This window comes from Chiroxiphia lanceolata, chromosome 10 (genome assembly GCF_009829145.1).
Source record: "Chiroxiphia lanceolata isolate bChiLan1 chromosome 10, bChiLan1.pri, whole genome shotgun sequence".
NCBI lineage: Eukaryota > Metazoa > Chordata > Aves > Passeriformes > Pipridae > Chiroxiphia > Chiroxiphia lanceolata.
The window spans coordinates 16,443,164-16,458,797 of NC_045646.1; the positions used below are offsets into that span (position 1 = coordinate 16,443,164).

General features: G+C 41.8%; 1 protein-coding gene across 10 annotated transcripts in view; it reads right to left on the reverse strand.

Annotated features, from left to right (window-relative positions):
- AGFG1 (ArfGAP with FG repeats 1) overlaps positions 1–14,382 on the reverse strand; it is a 35,970-nt gene extending 21,588 nt beyond the window's left edge. For 3 of the 10 annotated variants that reach the window (XM_032697422.1, XM_032697418.1, XM_032697415.1), the window contains exons 1-2: positions 13,980–14,381; positions 5,252–5,345 (exon numbers count right to left, since the gene is read on the reverse strand). In XM_032697422.1, the coding sequence (XP_032553313.1) occupies positions 5,252–5,345; positions 13,980–14,146 (261 nt within the window). In that variant the 5' untranslated portion in view covers positions 14,147–14,381. Of the gene's footprint in view, positions 1–5,251; positions 5,346–8,871; positions 8,990–13,979 lie in introns of those variants that run through there. The other 7 variants (XM_032697424.1, XM_032697419.1, XM_032697416.1 and 4 more) reach the window with 6 other exon arrangements.
- Positions 14,383–15,634: the final 1,252 nt, after the last annotated feature.

The window sequence follows — 15,634 nt, forward strand, 5'->3', positions numbered from 1 at the left end:
AGAACAGCACCTGTCCTCTGCCAACAAGTTCCAGTCCTGCAAGGGATGTCATTAGACACTTGGCAACCAGATACTGGGACATTCAGAATTAGATCAGTAAGTACAGCATGAAGTAAAGAGGGAAAGAGAATCACAACCAGCTTCAACCTACTCACCCTGACCTAGATAAAAACCCAGGAGGTAGCAAGGCAGAAACTGTGAGTTACCGTAACTTAAATACATCGTCGAAAGGAGAAATTGGGCCAAGTGCACGCTGTATGTTATAATAAAGTCTTTACCTATATTTCTCTTCATGCTATTGGTTTCCCTGAATCTGCACTCCACAGTTATTCCATTTGATGTAAAAACTGTTTTTCCTATAGTAATTAAATTTACCCATCTTATTTTCCATGCATTATTTACATTTGTAGTCCTACGGTTTGAGCAATTACCCTTGTTTTCAGCTTTGACAGAAAGGAACAAAGAACACATCCCATTCTGTGCACATCTGGTACGCCACAAAACAAAGTTGACCAGAAAGGCTTCTGGTTTAAAACCTAGCCTCCAGTAACATTTCAAGCTTTCAGGAGTTCCACATAGGGCTCAGAGTCTAAGAGGAAAATACGTGAACCTGTTTTCCATAAAAGTTTAGCTTTTGTTTTGCTTTTAGGTTTACTGACATGTTTTAGGGTTTTTTTCCTGTGTATTTTTACAGAGCTGTGCAAGTGGGGAAGGACAGGCACACCAAAAACTAATAGAGAAAAGAACCAGCAACATCCATCAAATTTTGCAGAAACACAAAACCTGAGATTCCAATTACTTCTATTCCAGTGCTATGTATTTCAACTACCAAACAACACTTCACCATGTCCTCACTATTTCACTGATACAGATCTCCAGTGTGTGTGGGAAGGCGGATATGGGAGAGACAAAGGCCTTCTGCTTACACAACACGTGGAGCTACCACACTTTAGAAAACTCCTGCTAGCACAGTTGTGCTAGTTAGAAATAACAAAGATTCAGTTAGGCCAGCAAAATGAAAGTTCTTGCTCATGAAGCCTCCTTCTCTTGTATGCAGTGAAGGTCACAAGGCAAGGAAAAGCTCCAACAGGACACGTACTTCTGCTGGTAGAAGCTGCACTTCAATAGGAAAAGCACACTCCTTGACCTACAACACTTCTTGAGACCCAGACACACCACTGCATAGGAAGATTACACGTCAGTCTAGTTTAAAAAGCTCTAATGAGATATTACCTTTCAGGAGGCTGGTAAATGCCAAATTAGATTTCTTCTTCTCCCCCTGTTGCCAATAAAATATTCTCAGTTATGCACCAAATGCAATGCTGACAGTGCAAAGAAGTGCAGATTACCACACAACAAAACTATGTTCCAAAACATAACACTCACCCCACAGGAAGAAAGATTTGGAAACAGTTTCCTTATGTAAGCAAGTTATAGCTTTGTTTAGTAATTCTGCACTTCTGATGCCAATATTATTCATTAATCTCTGTAGGTTAAAAGAATTTTATACTGCCATCATACTGATTTCAAAGGCACAGAAGTTATAGCTGTTTCATAAGCAGAGTCAAGCCAGTAAATCCTGCTAACAAAGACATTGTTCTACACACAGTCAGCTCACGTATCTCTATATCGTATTAGCAGAACCAGGAACGTACTACAGGGACACCTGACTGCACAGCTCATGCTGTCAGGACTCATCAGCTCCAGATTAATGCTGCTTTTTCCACTCCTGGGTTTTTAGGCCATATTGCATAGTAAGGAGATTCTAGGAAAAAATTCTGGTCAGGCCTAACACCAGCTCTGAACGAGCCTCGTGCTGCTACTACTGCTACAAGAATGCAGCAAGCTGGTACTTGCACCTTGCAATCTCAGGTGCTACTGAGAGTCAGGAAGATTGGCCCCAAAACAAAATTAAGCACTATTAAGATAACCCCAAGCAGCTGAGCATACCTGCATCTTATTCTACTCATTAGCTTGGGTAAACATGGTCCTTTCCCCCAGAGGAACACAGATTTTCTAAATACAAGACCAACAACATCTTTTTCTTTGAGCATGTGCATGGGTTAGAATGGGTTACTTGGAAAGGCTATAAAACATCTGTCATTTTTCAAAAGGGTAGGAGAAAAATTAACTATGCAACTGGTCTTCCTCATCATACTATTTTTCAGCTTCAGGGAAAAGTTTCTGAATAAATATTCACAGCTGTAATGGCAACATGAGATTAGCACCACATCCACCTTCTGCAAACAGTAAGTTCACTTCCTACTACCATTGCACAATTGATTCAGAGGCCTAATCAACCATGGTATCATTTGAGTGTGAGGATTCACATACAAGCATGTCCATACCACACTCTCCTCATTATTCCTAACATGAAAACGTGAAAATACCTCACACAGCTCTTCATGAAGAGAAGGAGGAGGGGAAAAACCCTACCCAGTGAGTCCCAATTGCCTTTATCCTTCAAAAGGACTGCAGAAGGCACTTGAGGAATATCAGCTGGAAGATGCCTCTATTCTTGCTGCAAAAGTGAGATAAACCCCAACATTAGCAAAACCAGAGTCTGGACATCTGTTTATACCTACAGATGAGTAAACAACACCAAAATACAGAAGTTTTCTAACCCAGTAAAAGGATTTAAAACTGTATGTGAAGCAGTAACAACTCATCCAAAGTAAAGATCAAGTTACCTTAGAAGTGTATATATACAGGGAATATGGTGTCTCACCTCAAGAGAAGCTGCTCTGATAATCTCTTCCCAAAGCAGTTGCCTTGTAGAAACTTTTCAGTAAGCAAAGTTTTACCCATGTGTGCCACAAAGAGGGTAATTTATAACAACTCACAAAAAGTTCGGATTGCAGATATTAGGGAGTGTTTTGGTTTTGTTGATTTGTTTGGTTTGGGTGTTTCATTTTTTTATTTTTTTTTTAGAGAACTTCAACCTCACTCAATACATTGACCTTAAACTCTTTGAAGGAGAGTGGAAAACTACTTCCTCTAAGAACAACTCACCACCTTATTAATTACTTTATCTCATGGAAGCTTGCTTGCTGTTTTCCTTTCTATTCAGAACAAGATCCCTATTGTAAACCATGATCTACTCATCTGGAGGCAAGAAAGCTTACCACAGAGGCCTTGGCCATGTTGGACAAAGACCAGAACAAAAAAGTGGGAATGAAAGGATTTTAAAAGTTACAGAAAAATTGAAGTTAAACATCATAGATTGTAAAAAGTTGAGTTTTATATATATGTAGATGCAGAACAAAATGCTACAACATCTAAGCTGTTCAGTGACTATATTTTGTTTCACATGTACATGTTCCAATATGTTGGACAATTCCATGTTTGAAGTCTTATACTAAGATATTTCGTTTCTTCATATAGACACAAGAACTTCCTATGCTGAACAGAAGCTAAGCAAAGATTTTTGTGAGGTCAGATGAATTTCATCTGTCCAATACTTCTATCTTATCTGCAGGTAAGTATTCCAAAGTCCAATACTAACAAGAGAAAGCAAAACGAGTATTTAACTGCTGCAATACAAAGCACAACAAAGTGAAAACATGTTTAATTAGGATTTAAATTTCTAATAGTGTTTAAGACAATAATCAGTTCAGTTCAATCTACCATCTGCAGTTAAAAGTATCTACTCAGTTTTACTTTAGAATTAAGACAATAATCAAACAACCCAAAACTAAACTCAGGAGGACATCTTCATTTATGAGGCAGCTCATTTAAGTCATTTCAATACTTCTATTAAGAGTACTACAAGTGCAAAGACCCCTGCTTTTGAAACAGAGCACAGCACTGCAGAGATCTGTGAACATTCTGTATGTCAATAATGAATTATGTATCAACTACATCATTATGATTGGCAGAGTAGTCAGATCTATAATAAGGACAATTACACAATCAACTGAGTAGGGATCACTTAAGGTTCCAGATCAGTGAAAACAAACTTGTACCACTCTGTAGACACAGCAGATTGAGTGAAAAGCTGAAATTAAAACCAATGCAGGGAGGGAAGTACAAACACACACATTTTCCTTCACACTTGTGAAGCTTAAAACAAAGCTGGAGTTTACAATCTAATCTTATGGAAAGAGAATCCAAAATAGTCTATACGAACACAAAGAATTCTTTATTATTTTCCCTATGCAGAAAGTCAGCAATATAATATAATTATATATAAAAATATATATGCAATGCTCTACAGCTTTAAAAAACCCAACCAGCCTAAGCCATAAGGAGTATTTCATGATGTCCAGAAGAGTTTAGACATTGATCCAGCTCCGTCTAGAGGAATCATCCACTAACAGTCATTTCAACAACTAAAGTGTATTTACCAGGATGGGAAAAGCAATTGCTACTTCTATTTTCATTCTTCAACCTGACCCTTAAGAAGGGGCCAAGTTAGGAAAGTCAAGTATCAGCATTTTAACGAATGATGGGATATATCCTCACAAAGCTTCACAAGAACACACTGGTGAGACACTCTGCAGCCTACAAGCAATAGTTCTACTAAAACTGAATACAGATACAATCAATGTGAAATAGAACTTTATCTAGTTTGAACAGAGGCACAATCTACCTCTAGAATCCTCAACACTACAGTATGGTATTGAAACACAAACTTCATCCTTAAATTGAAGACATAATAGCCACATCCAGGGTTTAGCTGAATCCAACATTTACCTCCAATTTTTTTCTTCTATTAAAAAGAACAAAAATTCAGTACACTAGAGTTTCTTTCTCAATTTCCTTTCTCTCTTCAAGACCCTTCAACATGGATATACTTTTATTAAGTAAGGAGGTTATTAAAACTTCTAGAAGACTTTCTGACATCTATTCTGAACAAATAAAACTACAAGCTGTATTTTGGTATTTATTTTTGTCCTGGCACACTCAGGAAACACTGCTGCACTCAGTCTCAAGTTCTGAGATGCAGAAAAAAAAAAAAGAGACAGCTGCTTATTGCCTTATGCAAAAGCAAAAGAAAACCCAATTCAGAAACACGGATCATGTGAATCTGGATGGTCTGTGTTGGGTAGTAACATGCAACATTATGGTGATCAGCTACCCAAGTGAAACAAGCTCTTCAGAAGCATCACTTCAAATTATGTTGGTTTCAAAAAACTTGTGTCTGGTTTTTGCTAAGAAAAAAAAAAACCAAACCAAATTTTCTTTAAGTAGTGTTTTAAACTTTAATATCAAAGTGAGAAAACTACTTTATTCTCCAAGTAATACTTACTTCATTTCCATGTTTCTGCAGAAATTCTATTTCCTGTTGTGTGAACGTAGTCATTGAAATCGACTTCACTCTATGGGGTGGATTCAAGCCCCTCCTGAAAGAAGCAAGAAGTGTTCCTTCAGTATTCTGGAAGTTTGTCATCACACAATCACTTTAAACAGCTGGAAGCCGGTCAGTCTTAAAATCAGGAGCCATTCCTGTAAAACACACTCATTTTTGGTACTGCAGTGCAACTTAAGGCTGTGTAAGCTCTTCTCAAAGTAACATTAAGCATACAAGGTCAGATGATTGAACTTCAGCAGAGACCAATATTCACAACTGCACATGCAAGCTCTGACACTTTCCATGCAAATTTATGAAACCATAGCTAGACTTTTCTTAAAATCCTAATCTGCTTCCCCAAACTTTTTGACTTTTGTCTCTGTCTTTCATCTCTCCATCTTGGGCCCCCTGCTGTAGTCTTCCTTCCCTCCAATTTCTCCCTCACTTCAATCTCTTCTTATTACAACTTCTACCCAATCACTAGATTTCTTCACAGTAAACTCCCCCGCTCAGTCTTTTTCTCCTGCTTTAACCTGCATTTCCCATTTCCTCCCAGCACCATTTTCTAGTTACTTTTTGCCCCCGCATCCACAGGGGCTTCTTCCTCTTCCTGAGCACTACACAAATGAGCACAACAAAAGCAAAAAGACAACGTTTTTAGTGTGCTCTCAAATGAGAGATACCATTACTAATGCCACAGCTCAAAACTTCAGCCTTAAGCCAGGATTGGCACCACTCTCCCTCCACGCCAGGCTGCTGCAGCAGGGCCAACAAATGCCAGGCTCTTGTGCTGCCACAGCCTGACGTTGTCAAACCCAGTTCAGTCAAAACCTGCAAGCACAGAGAGAAAACCTGCTGAGCAACAGCACCAGGGTAAGAAAAGCTTGCTTTCTTTTCAAGCTCTTTCTTTAAATACATGCTAACTACTGCTTTTGCCCACAAACGCTTACAATTAAAAGCAAGCCGTGCTTTGCTCAATGGATGCAAGAACATTTACTTCCCACATGTGCCAAACAGTGGAGACACTCAGGCAATACAAGGAGGCTATTTTAACACTCAAGTTAATCAGGCCTGGATTTCTGAAATACCATCTTAAAAACCAATTAATATACATTAACTGTGAGATGTGAAAGCACACAAAAAACTTTCCAGGGATGTAATACAGGGCTAGCAAATCGCTAAGAAGATCACTGATAGCTTTACTGCTTATATTTGCTCCTACTCTTTAATTCTAAATTTGGTCCAAAAAAAAAAAAAAAATCACTGACATCTAACTTAGGATGACTAGTGGTTTTCTTTAAACTCTGATTATTCCAAGAACACTGACTAGAAATTAAATTGTTATCCATCAAAACACCCTATGACAAAAATCTGATATTCCAAATATTATCACATTATACTCAACTTTTAGACAAAATTTACAGCACTTCAAGTTCTCTCAGTAAGTCTAATGGGAAAAACATTGTTGTGCATTTAGCTTGCAAATTCACACTGTAACTGTAAGAAAACAACCCTGATCCTGTGTTAAAAGAATCTCCACATTTTTAGTTAAAAGTTGAATACTGGTTAGAACACTAAGCAGTAACATTTTAGCCTAAGTTTCATTAGAAAACAAATTTGAGAGAATCACTCTGAAGCACTTGGATAAACAATTGTGTTTTGCTAAGAAATGCAATAAATTTGAGTATCTGAAAAGCAGAAGTCATAGAAACCTAAAGGCAAATGAGAACTAATTTTACAGAACATTATTTGCTTAGGCAAACTTTTGAAAACAGAGCAGCTGAATTAAACTCCACAATTCAGCACCTTGACAAGAAAGTAGAAGTTTTACTAAGGTTAGCAAGAGAGGTTTCAAGATAATTTAATTAACTATCAGGAAATTCACTTCTCTCAAAACGTCTAAATTCCCTGGTAAATTAAAAATGTAACATCTTTCAATTAGCCATAAATCAAATCCACATCTATATCACAAATACACAACATTTATGAAAATACTGTACCATTATTGAAGATTTTCTTCTGTGCTGACTGACAGCACAGAAATGAAGTTGGCATCCACCTGGCATTTCAGAGAAATATGCTCCATCAAATATTATATGACAACCACTGTCCCTTGCTTTTACAGTAAAAGCAGTTCTGTCTACCTTAGTCTGTTCAATTTACTCCCCTCCTATTAATTACAGAGGTGCAGTTAAATAGTTGTGAACTATTTAGTAACTATTTAAAAGCCAGAGTCATTCACTAGCACATTCACATGTTTTTCAGCACAGGCTGTAAACCTAAACTTTCCCACCAGCTCCTGCTGGAAACTGGTTTTTGCAATAAGTAGAGTTTTAGTGCTCTATTGTATCTGTGTTTACAATTTAAAGGCACTGAACAAGTTATTTAAGCAGTACTTACTCTTTACTGATCTACTAAGGCTCTTCATACCATTTAAATCAGCAAATATGTATCTTCAGCTCTGTTAAGCAGCAATATTAAGTGTACTTGAGGCCTAGGTAAGATTTTGTTTAGTCTAACCAGAGACTTCCTCCATGCCTCCCTCTCCAGTAAAGAATGCTCTACAGTTTTGAGGTTCAGGTTATAAAGTTCCCTGATATACACATCATATCTATATGGGATAAGATGAATTCTCATTTCTTTTACACCATCCTGCTAAAGGAGGAAGACAGACCCCACTCCTAAAGGTCAGCTCACAACACAGAAGTGTCAGATGTCTGGTATGATGAAAGAGAACATCAGTGGTCCACGAGGACTGGAAATCCTGAACAGAACTTCAACAGCCATAAATGCTGTGAAATATCAAGCTGCAGTACTTACACATCCACATACTTACATTTATTTAATATGGCAAGGGGTGGAGGGAGAACCTATGAAAAGCTTCCTCTTATGCTAAAGCAGCATAAGAACTCTGCCTGGAACAAGGAATTCAAGACAAGAAGCTGCACACAAACACAGCCCAAGCATATGTGTTATCTTCCTTAGAGAAATTACTTTGATTCTACCGATAGAACAGGAAACACCCTATTTTTTTATGATTTCTAACTAACATAACACCCATGAACTGCCTAGAATCTCCCTAAAACAGAGCAGTTGTGGGATTTTTGAAGCAGAATTCAAGGACCAATCCTTCCTTACCTACAAAGTATACTTGACCCAAATGATTCACAAACAGCTCACCTACATATGGGGGAAGGTTACTGGTAGACAGCCAAGTACAATTATCCCGTATGAGGAATTAACAAACCTTCTTTTTCCTAGGAAAAATGTTTCTTTCCATGTATTTGACAAGTGCCTTGCCCAGTTCTAATGCTTTTCAGTATTCCCTATTTAACAGGGGACACAATGGATTATAGTCCCTTACTCCAAATGAATCATGCCTAAATTTAAATTGAGCCTGAACAAATATTTGCAACCTGCACTTGTGCAGTGGTACCAGTTACTCCTTTCTCTAAAACAGAGTTCCTGAGGAAGACAGCAACCAAACACCACCTCAGTACTAATCCAGAAGGCAGCAATCTCCTAAGAGGCCCTGAGGAAAGATGACAGAGTAAGACAATTCTGCCATCTGCACTTACCCAGCACACCACAGCTAGAACATCCCACACAGAGATCCCACTCATCACTGCCAACTTCTTCACGCTCAGCAACGGTTATTTCTGTGGAATAGCACTGTGACCAGAGCATCCAACCATGAGATTCCTCCACTGACCCTCCACTGAGTCCCAGCCACCGCAGGGGCAGCCACAGAGAACATGAGACCTCTGTTCTCCAGAGAGCTTTGTTAAACTGGGGCTCTCGCAAACAAAGGAAGCTTTAAGGCTGCTGACACAGGATTCTACAGTCTGGCAATTGAAACATTAAACATTCAAAAACACTGTCAACAAGCAGTGGATATTTGTTACTAACATAATTTAGTGGCAAATTATAGCTGAACTTGTGATTTTTGGCAGAGCAGCCATTCCTGAATTCATCTCAAACAAGTGTCAGCAAAGTTGTCTGCAAAGGCCAGGGCTGGGAAGGGAAAAAAAATTCAAGAGTGGGCTCTGCAGAAACAGAGGGTCCCCTCGTGGGAGGAACAGGGGGCAGATGCTACTCAACAGTGCCAGTGTCCCCTGTATCAGATTCAAGATCTCGAGTCTAAAACAGCAAAATCTGATCCCCTAAAAAGCAGGAAGTTAAAGAGGTAAGTCAAATGCCAAGCCATCATAAAGCACCCTACATCCCCACATGTCCAAAAACCAAGCTTTAGAAAACCCAATGTCACAGCAGTTGTTATTATTTCTATGCTATTGTAATTAGCAAAAGAGAATAAAAGCAGCAGTGGCCATTCCTGATACTTGTAGACCTCCCTGGAGACCCTCCACCATCTCACAAGCTCATTTATTTTTAACAGCAGAAGGCTCACACACACATTTTGAAGCACAGTCAAGGTTAATTTTTTTCTTAAAAAAACAAACAAACATTCTTTGTGAACTGCACAGTGTTCACTGCAATATACAGACATTTCCTTTGCTCTCCAGCCCTGAAACTGAAAACAAGAAATATAGTAATATAGGAAATATCCTTAAATATACAAACACATTTTCCAAACATGCTCCAAAGGAAAAAAAAAGGACTGAAAAGTCATGCTCACACAATCTGAATCACCTTCACTCTAACACTGTTTATTTAAACCATTTTAATTTCTGCAAAACTTCTTCTAGGGAAAGGGACAATAATTCAGCACTATTGCACAAAAATGTTAAGTTTTTTACTAGTGTATCTGCCATCAAATACCTTACCTGGCTGATACAGAAGTCCCTTACCCATAACATTTTAAATTTAAAATTTCCTATTCCTATATTAGAAGCAGCCAGAAGGCCACATGATCCAATAACTGTAAGAAATAGCATAAAAGGCCTTTAGGATTCCTCACAGTTCCTCTGTGTTCAAAACATTCATTGTTGCTCCTTTCTAACAAAAGACAGAAGTGAAAACATCTGAACAAGAGACTTCCTCAGTAAGCTGGGAGGGAGGGAGTTAAGAGGGCAGCAGTGAGAGAAAGGATAGGAGTGCCTTAACTATCACATCAGCAGATATAAAAAAGAGTCAAGACTAAATAAAAAAATTATATAATACAAAACTTGTGCAAGTGGACTCTTAATCAAACAGGAATATTTTCCATTGGTGAATTTAAAAACATTCTTCTTACGAAAGTTCAGAGTGGGCTGACTAGGAGTTGTACAGAAGTGCTTGAAAGCAGAGCTGCACACAGACAGCTGAGATCCAAGGCAAAGAGGCATTTGATAAGACAAAGGGAAGGATGTCACTGTTGGACACATGAGAGCATCCCAAGAAATAACAGTCACAGCTACCAACATAATGCTTTGAATCAAAGGATTTCTGTAAAACCAAAAGAATCTCTCTGCCAACACCTCCCGAGATGCTGTTTTGCCATAATAAAGAGAAATCTTCCTGTGTTGTAGCACTGTAATCCTTGACCTGAGCAGGCTGCTCCTCTAGGGCATCTCCTCCCGCTCTCAGGGAAGAAATGATGGTGTGTATCTCTCTACATATCCTATATTCTTGTCCAGCACTGAAAAGCTGAATTACCTTGTGTGATGTTATCGTGCCTTTTCCCCCACATGAAACATTTAAACACAGAGGACAAGCGGAAGTATTTGAAGAGGAAGCACGTTCACACCACTATTCATGAACTTTCTCCTGCATGCCCCATTTTGCACAGCAAAACTTCTGCTCTGCTGAACCCGATCTGATAAGGCAACTTAAACCCAGGTATTACAAAAAAGAACCTCCTCTGTGTCATTCATACTTCTAACTTGACGGGACTCACCTTCAACACTAAAGTCAGAAACACATCTTTTTAGCAAAGTCACTATTCTCTAATCATTTTTATAAGTCCTTGAGGAAGCTAGACGTACTGTTTTTGGAAATAGTTAAAGAAATTGTAGTTGTTTTAAACTAAAACGAGTAATAAATAGCATTGTTCTCTTTATACACTTAAAATACTTAATGGAAATTTAGCATGGATCCAGAGTTATAGTTCTGGATTTGAATACAGTCCTCACCAGGACAAGGAATGAGTACTTCAGAAAACATGTAAAAAAGTTATACTACAGTTTTTAAAAGTTTAGAGTTAACTGCATCGAGAACAACATGCCTGTTTAAGATGATACTGATGTTAGCAACCACTTTCAGTTAATCGAGAAACCTTTCTGAAGGAGGCTTGTTAATATACTAATATTTTAATCTTGCATTGGGCACTTCATACTTGAAAAAACTAGTCTACTTGACTCCAAGAACACTTCCTGCACCAGATTAGAAAAAAATAATTAAAACGAGAAGCAATGCGAGTCATTCACACAGCATACAAACAGATAAAGTACTAAGATTATTAAAGCCTTACAGTTTAACCAGAATTATGAGGCAGAATGCAAGCAGCCATTAAGAACTACAGAAGCAACAGCACTTTTATGCTTATTTGCCATTATGTGGTTTGTTCTCAAGTAATTTCCCTCCACTGTGGAATTCTACAGTGAAAAGCATTTGGAAATAAGTTTTGTTCTGACAGAAGTGTTGAAAGTAACAGTTCCTAGCTACATAACAGACATGACCTATACTGAGTCATCACTAACAAAAATACCCCACTGCCTGGGTTCTAAGGTGGTAACCAACGTATATGATCCTGAACACACAATTTATGAAAGCTTTTCCAAGTCAACATGAAAGAGGGAGCCCAAATTTATTTCAGAAGAAAGCTTTAAGTCCCCCTAACAACCCTTTACTCCAGTTTTAAGTGTAGGTGTTACTAGCTGTAAGAACCAAACATGTTGTTCGTGGTTGCTTTTTTATAGCAACACAAAAACACCGCATATTTAAAATGAAAGAACTATCTGCATTTTATTTGAATGCCAATACATTAATCACTTTTTTGCAGAAAGTCTTCCTCCTTTAAGCATGGTAACATCCAAATGATGGTCAACTTAACATCAAGTGGCAGCTGTCCCTTGCTTGCGAGCTGTTTCGCTGCCTATGCATCCTTTCGGTTACTGTAAATTGGACTACACACTTTACTAGTCCATACCTCCCAGACAACAAATAAAGGGAACAGATCCTTCTGAACCCACACTAAGCATCTCAGCAGCATTCAATACAGCTGTCTATTAAGGTCGAGAAGCCTGAAAAATAAAGACAAATACTCTCATGGTGCAGCTTTATCGCGCTGTCAGTCTAACCAGTAAGAACATGTGCAACCATTAAATAAGCTCAGTGCAGTAGCTTAAAATAGTTTCACATGCCAGCACAAATAACAGTTTGCTAAGAGAGCAAACAATAGCCAGAGCTGGCTGATTGAGTAGCATGTATGTGTGAAAAACCAAAGTCTCTTTTCAGTTTCACAAGCTAAATGTATTTTCTGTATTTGTGTCAAGACTGTTCAAAAGTCTACACAAAGTAGAAGTTAAAACACCCCAAGTCTAATGACCTGTCTAGTAGTACAAAAGGCAGTTCTTTCCATGTAAATTCAGCACAGAACTAACATGTTTGCTTTGTTTTGAAGCTCAGTGTAACTACCAACTGATTTCTAAAACACCAGACCTTACTCGGAAGGCCTGTTTGGGGTATTAAGGGGGCAGGAATTAGTTCAGGCTCCTGAATGCCTTTTATGAACTCAAAACCCCTACAAACACCAATCTATCCTTTGACATACCATTTATTACTTCTTTGGTTACTTTTTGATTCTGCTCCATCCCATAAGCACAATGGCACAAAATCATAAAAAATGCAAATATATCTAGCTAATGCTAGTAGCACTGAGGACAGTAGGGTTTTTTCCCTAAGCTATGTCTGTGTGACTGAAATTCAGAACTGATTTCAACTCTTAGTTTCATATACACTATCTCAGAGGAGGATGGGTGGAAAAGGGAGGAGTAGTGGGGAGGCCCATGCAGGAATGAGGAACAGGAAAAATGCAATTAGCTTATCAGAGCCAATCCCTTTCCAAGGTTTAGATATATAGTCCGTAGGAAGTTATCGATGTTTGGGGAAAAAAACCCCAACCTTCTACTACTTTTCTGATCAAGTCTCTTAAACCAGTAAGGCTAGTGTTTATCCACTAAGCAGGAGCTTAGAAAGTTGTCTTACAAACTACTGCCAAGTATAATAACTTGATACACAGAAAGGTAGGCTGGTGATTTAACTTAAAGTTAAATCTGTAAACGCGGAACTCCGTATTCAGACAGGGTTGGTGTCTTCAATACTGTCATGACAGTGAACTGCTCAGCCACGTGCCTCTTCCCTTCCCACAAGTATTCTCCGCACACTTGTTTAATTAACCACCCCTCCGACACGTCCGGAGGGGGGAGGTGGTTGCTACGTGCCGGAGAAATATCCCCGGGATGAGCTTCGGGATGAGCTCCGGGCCGTGCGCCCCAGCCCCGCACACCCCGCCAGCCACCGCCGCCCCCGCACCGGGGGCTCCGACGGGCATTTCCAGCGAAAGCGCCCGGGAAAAAGCCTCCCTCCCCGGGAGACCCGCCGCGCTCCGACGTGGCCGGGCCGGCGGCAGGAAGGGCAGCGCCGGGGACCCGGCGGGGCTGCACCGCCCGCCCGCCGCCTCCGCCCTCGGCCGCGACCCTGCCGGGGGGACGGAGCCGGCGGCGCCCGCGCGCTCACACTCACTCACAGGATGCCGGAGCAGGAGGTGCACACGAAGCTGCCCACGGTCATGTCGGTGTAGGTGGGGCCGCGCTGGTCGCAGTCGAAGCACTTGCGGTTGGGCGGGAGGCTGCTCATCTCCCGCAGCAGCTTCAGGTGCTTCTCCTCCTGCTTCCGCTTGGCGCTCGCGGCCATGGCCCCGCCGGCGAGGGGACGGCCCGGCACGGCGCCGGGCCCCGCTCACAGCCCGGCGGCGGCGGCACTCCGGGGCCCGGCCGGCGGGAGAGGGGCCGGGCGGGGGGGGGCGGACAGGGGAGGAAGGGGCGGGGAGGGCACAACCGGCGCCCGCCGACGGGCCGGGGCGGGAGCGCGGTGGCCGCTGACGCGGAAGCCCCGTGAGGGAGGAAGGGAGCGAGCGGGCGGGGGCCGCGACGCTGGGGAGGCGGCGGCGCCGGCACCGGGCCCGGGGCGGCGGAATGACGAGTCCAGGCGGAACCTGCGCGACACCTTTATGAGCTCAGCGGCGGAGATGGCGGCGGCGGCGGAGCCCGGCGCGCCCGCCGCCCGCAGCGCCCCCGCCCGCGCGGGAGGACGCGCTGCAGCCCCGCCCTCTCGCCCCTCCCGCCGCGACCCCCGCCCGGGGCGGTGCCTCCGGCGGGGCCGAGTCACCCGGCGTGACCCGGCGGGGGACGTGAAAAATATCAATAAAATAACAATAAACTGTGCTGTTCGCCTTTTCTCGAGGAGGACGGGATCGCCCCGCTGCCCAGCGGGGTTGCTCCAGCCGCACCCCCCTCACACCACGGGGTGAGCGCCGGGCGGGCCCCGCCGCCCCTCAGCCCCGCGCGGTCAGCGGGGGCTGCTCCATGAGAGAGCGACCACTGCCCCAGCCCTCCGGGTGTCCCTCTGTCTCCCAAAAGTCTGGAAATTCAGCCATGGAGCCCCCCTGCCGGGGACTCCCCAGGGAAGGCTGCCCGGGGGTCCCGGCGGGGGGATGACCCTGGTTCCGTGAGGGTCTCCAGTGCGGTTTGCACCATCAGGATTTGTGAGAACACCACTCTCACGGGTCTGTCTCTGGTTTTTTTGTGACGGGGATGAGAAGTGCACAGTTCCCTCCTGGGAATTTGGCTGTGGGTGCCCGGCTGGCCGCTCCCCTCTCATGGAGAGCAGGGCCAGCAGTCACGTCCGTCTGTACCCTTGGCTCTGGCTGCAACTCAAACCAGCTCCTGATCCACGAAATACCTGCATGCTCCTTACAGAGATGCCCAAAGGAATATTTTCAACACTACGCAAAATTAATGTAAAAACAAAAAGTTAATGGACTTTATAATTTGGTGATTCAATTTGCAAAACTGCTTGGCAACGCTATGTGTGTTTAAAGTCTTTTAAGGTTCAATGATTCCCAATGCAGTGTATTTAGGGTCAGGTTTTGTGCCTCTGACGTCAGTACACATAGGAGCAAGATCTGATCCACCCTATTTTCCTCATAGTTTAAGTTAAAAAATCTAGGTTCAGCATCAGTAATTTGGCATTTCTCTTCTGATTCCTCTGGATATGCTGATTTACATGAGCTGATCAACCAGTTCTAAGTTTTAAACAGAGGGAATGCAATGGTCTCATTTTTTTTTCTAGTATGGATGGCAGAAGATATTCATAGTGAAAAATAAACATCACTAAATCATT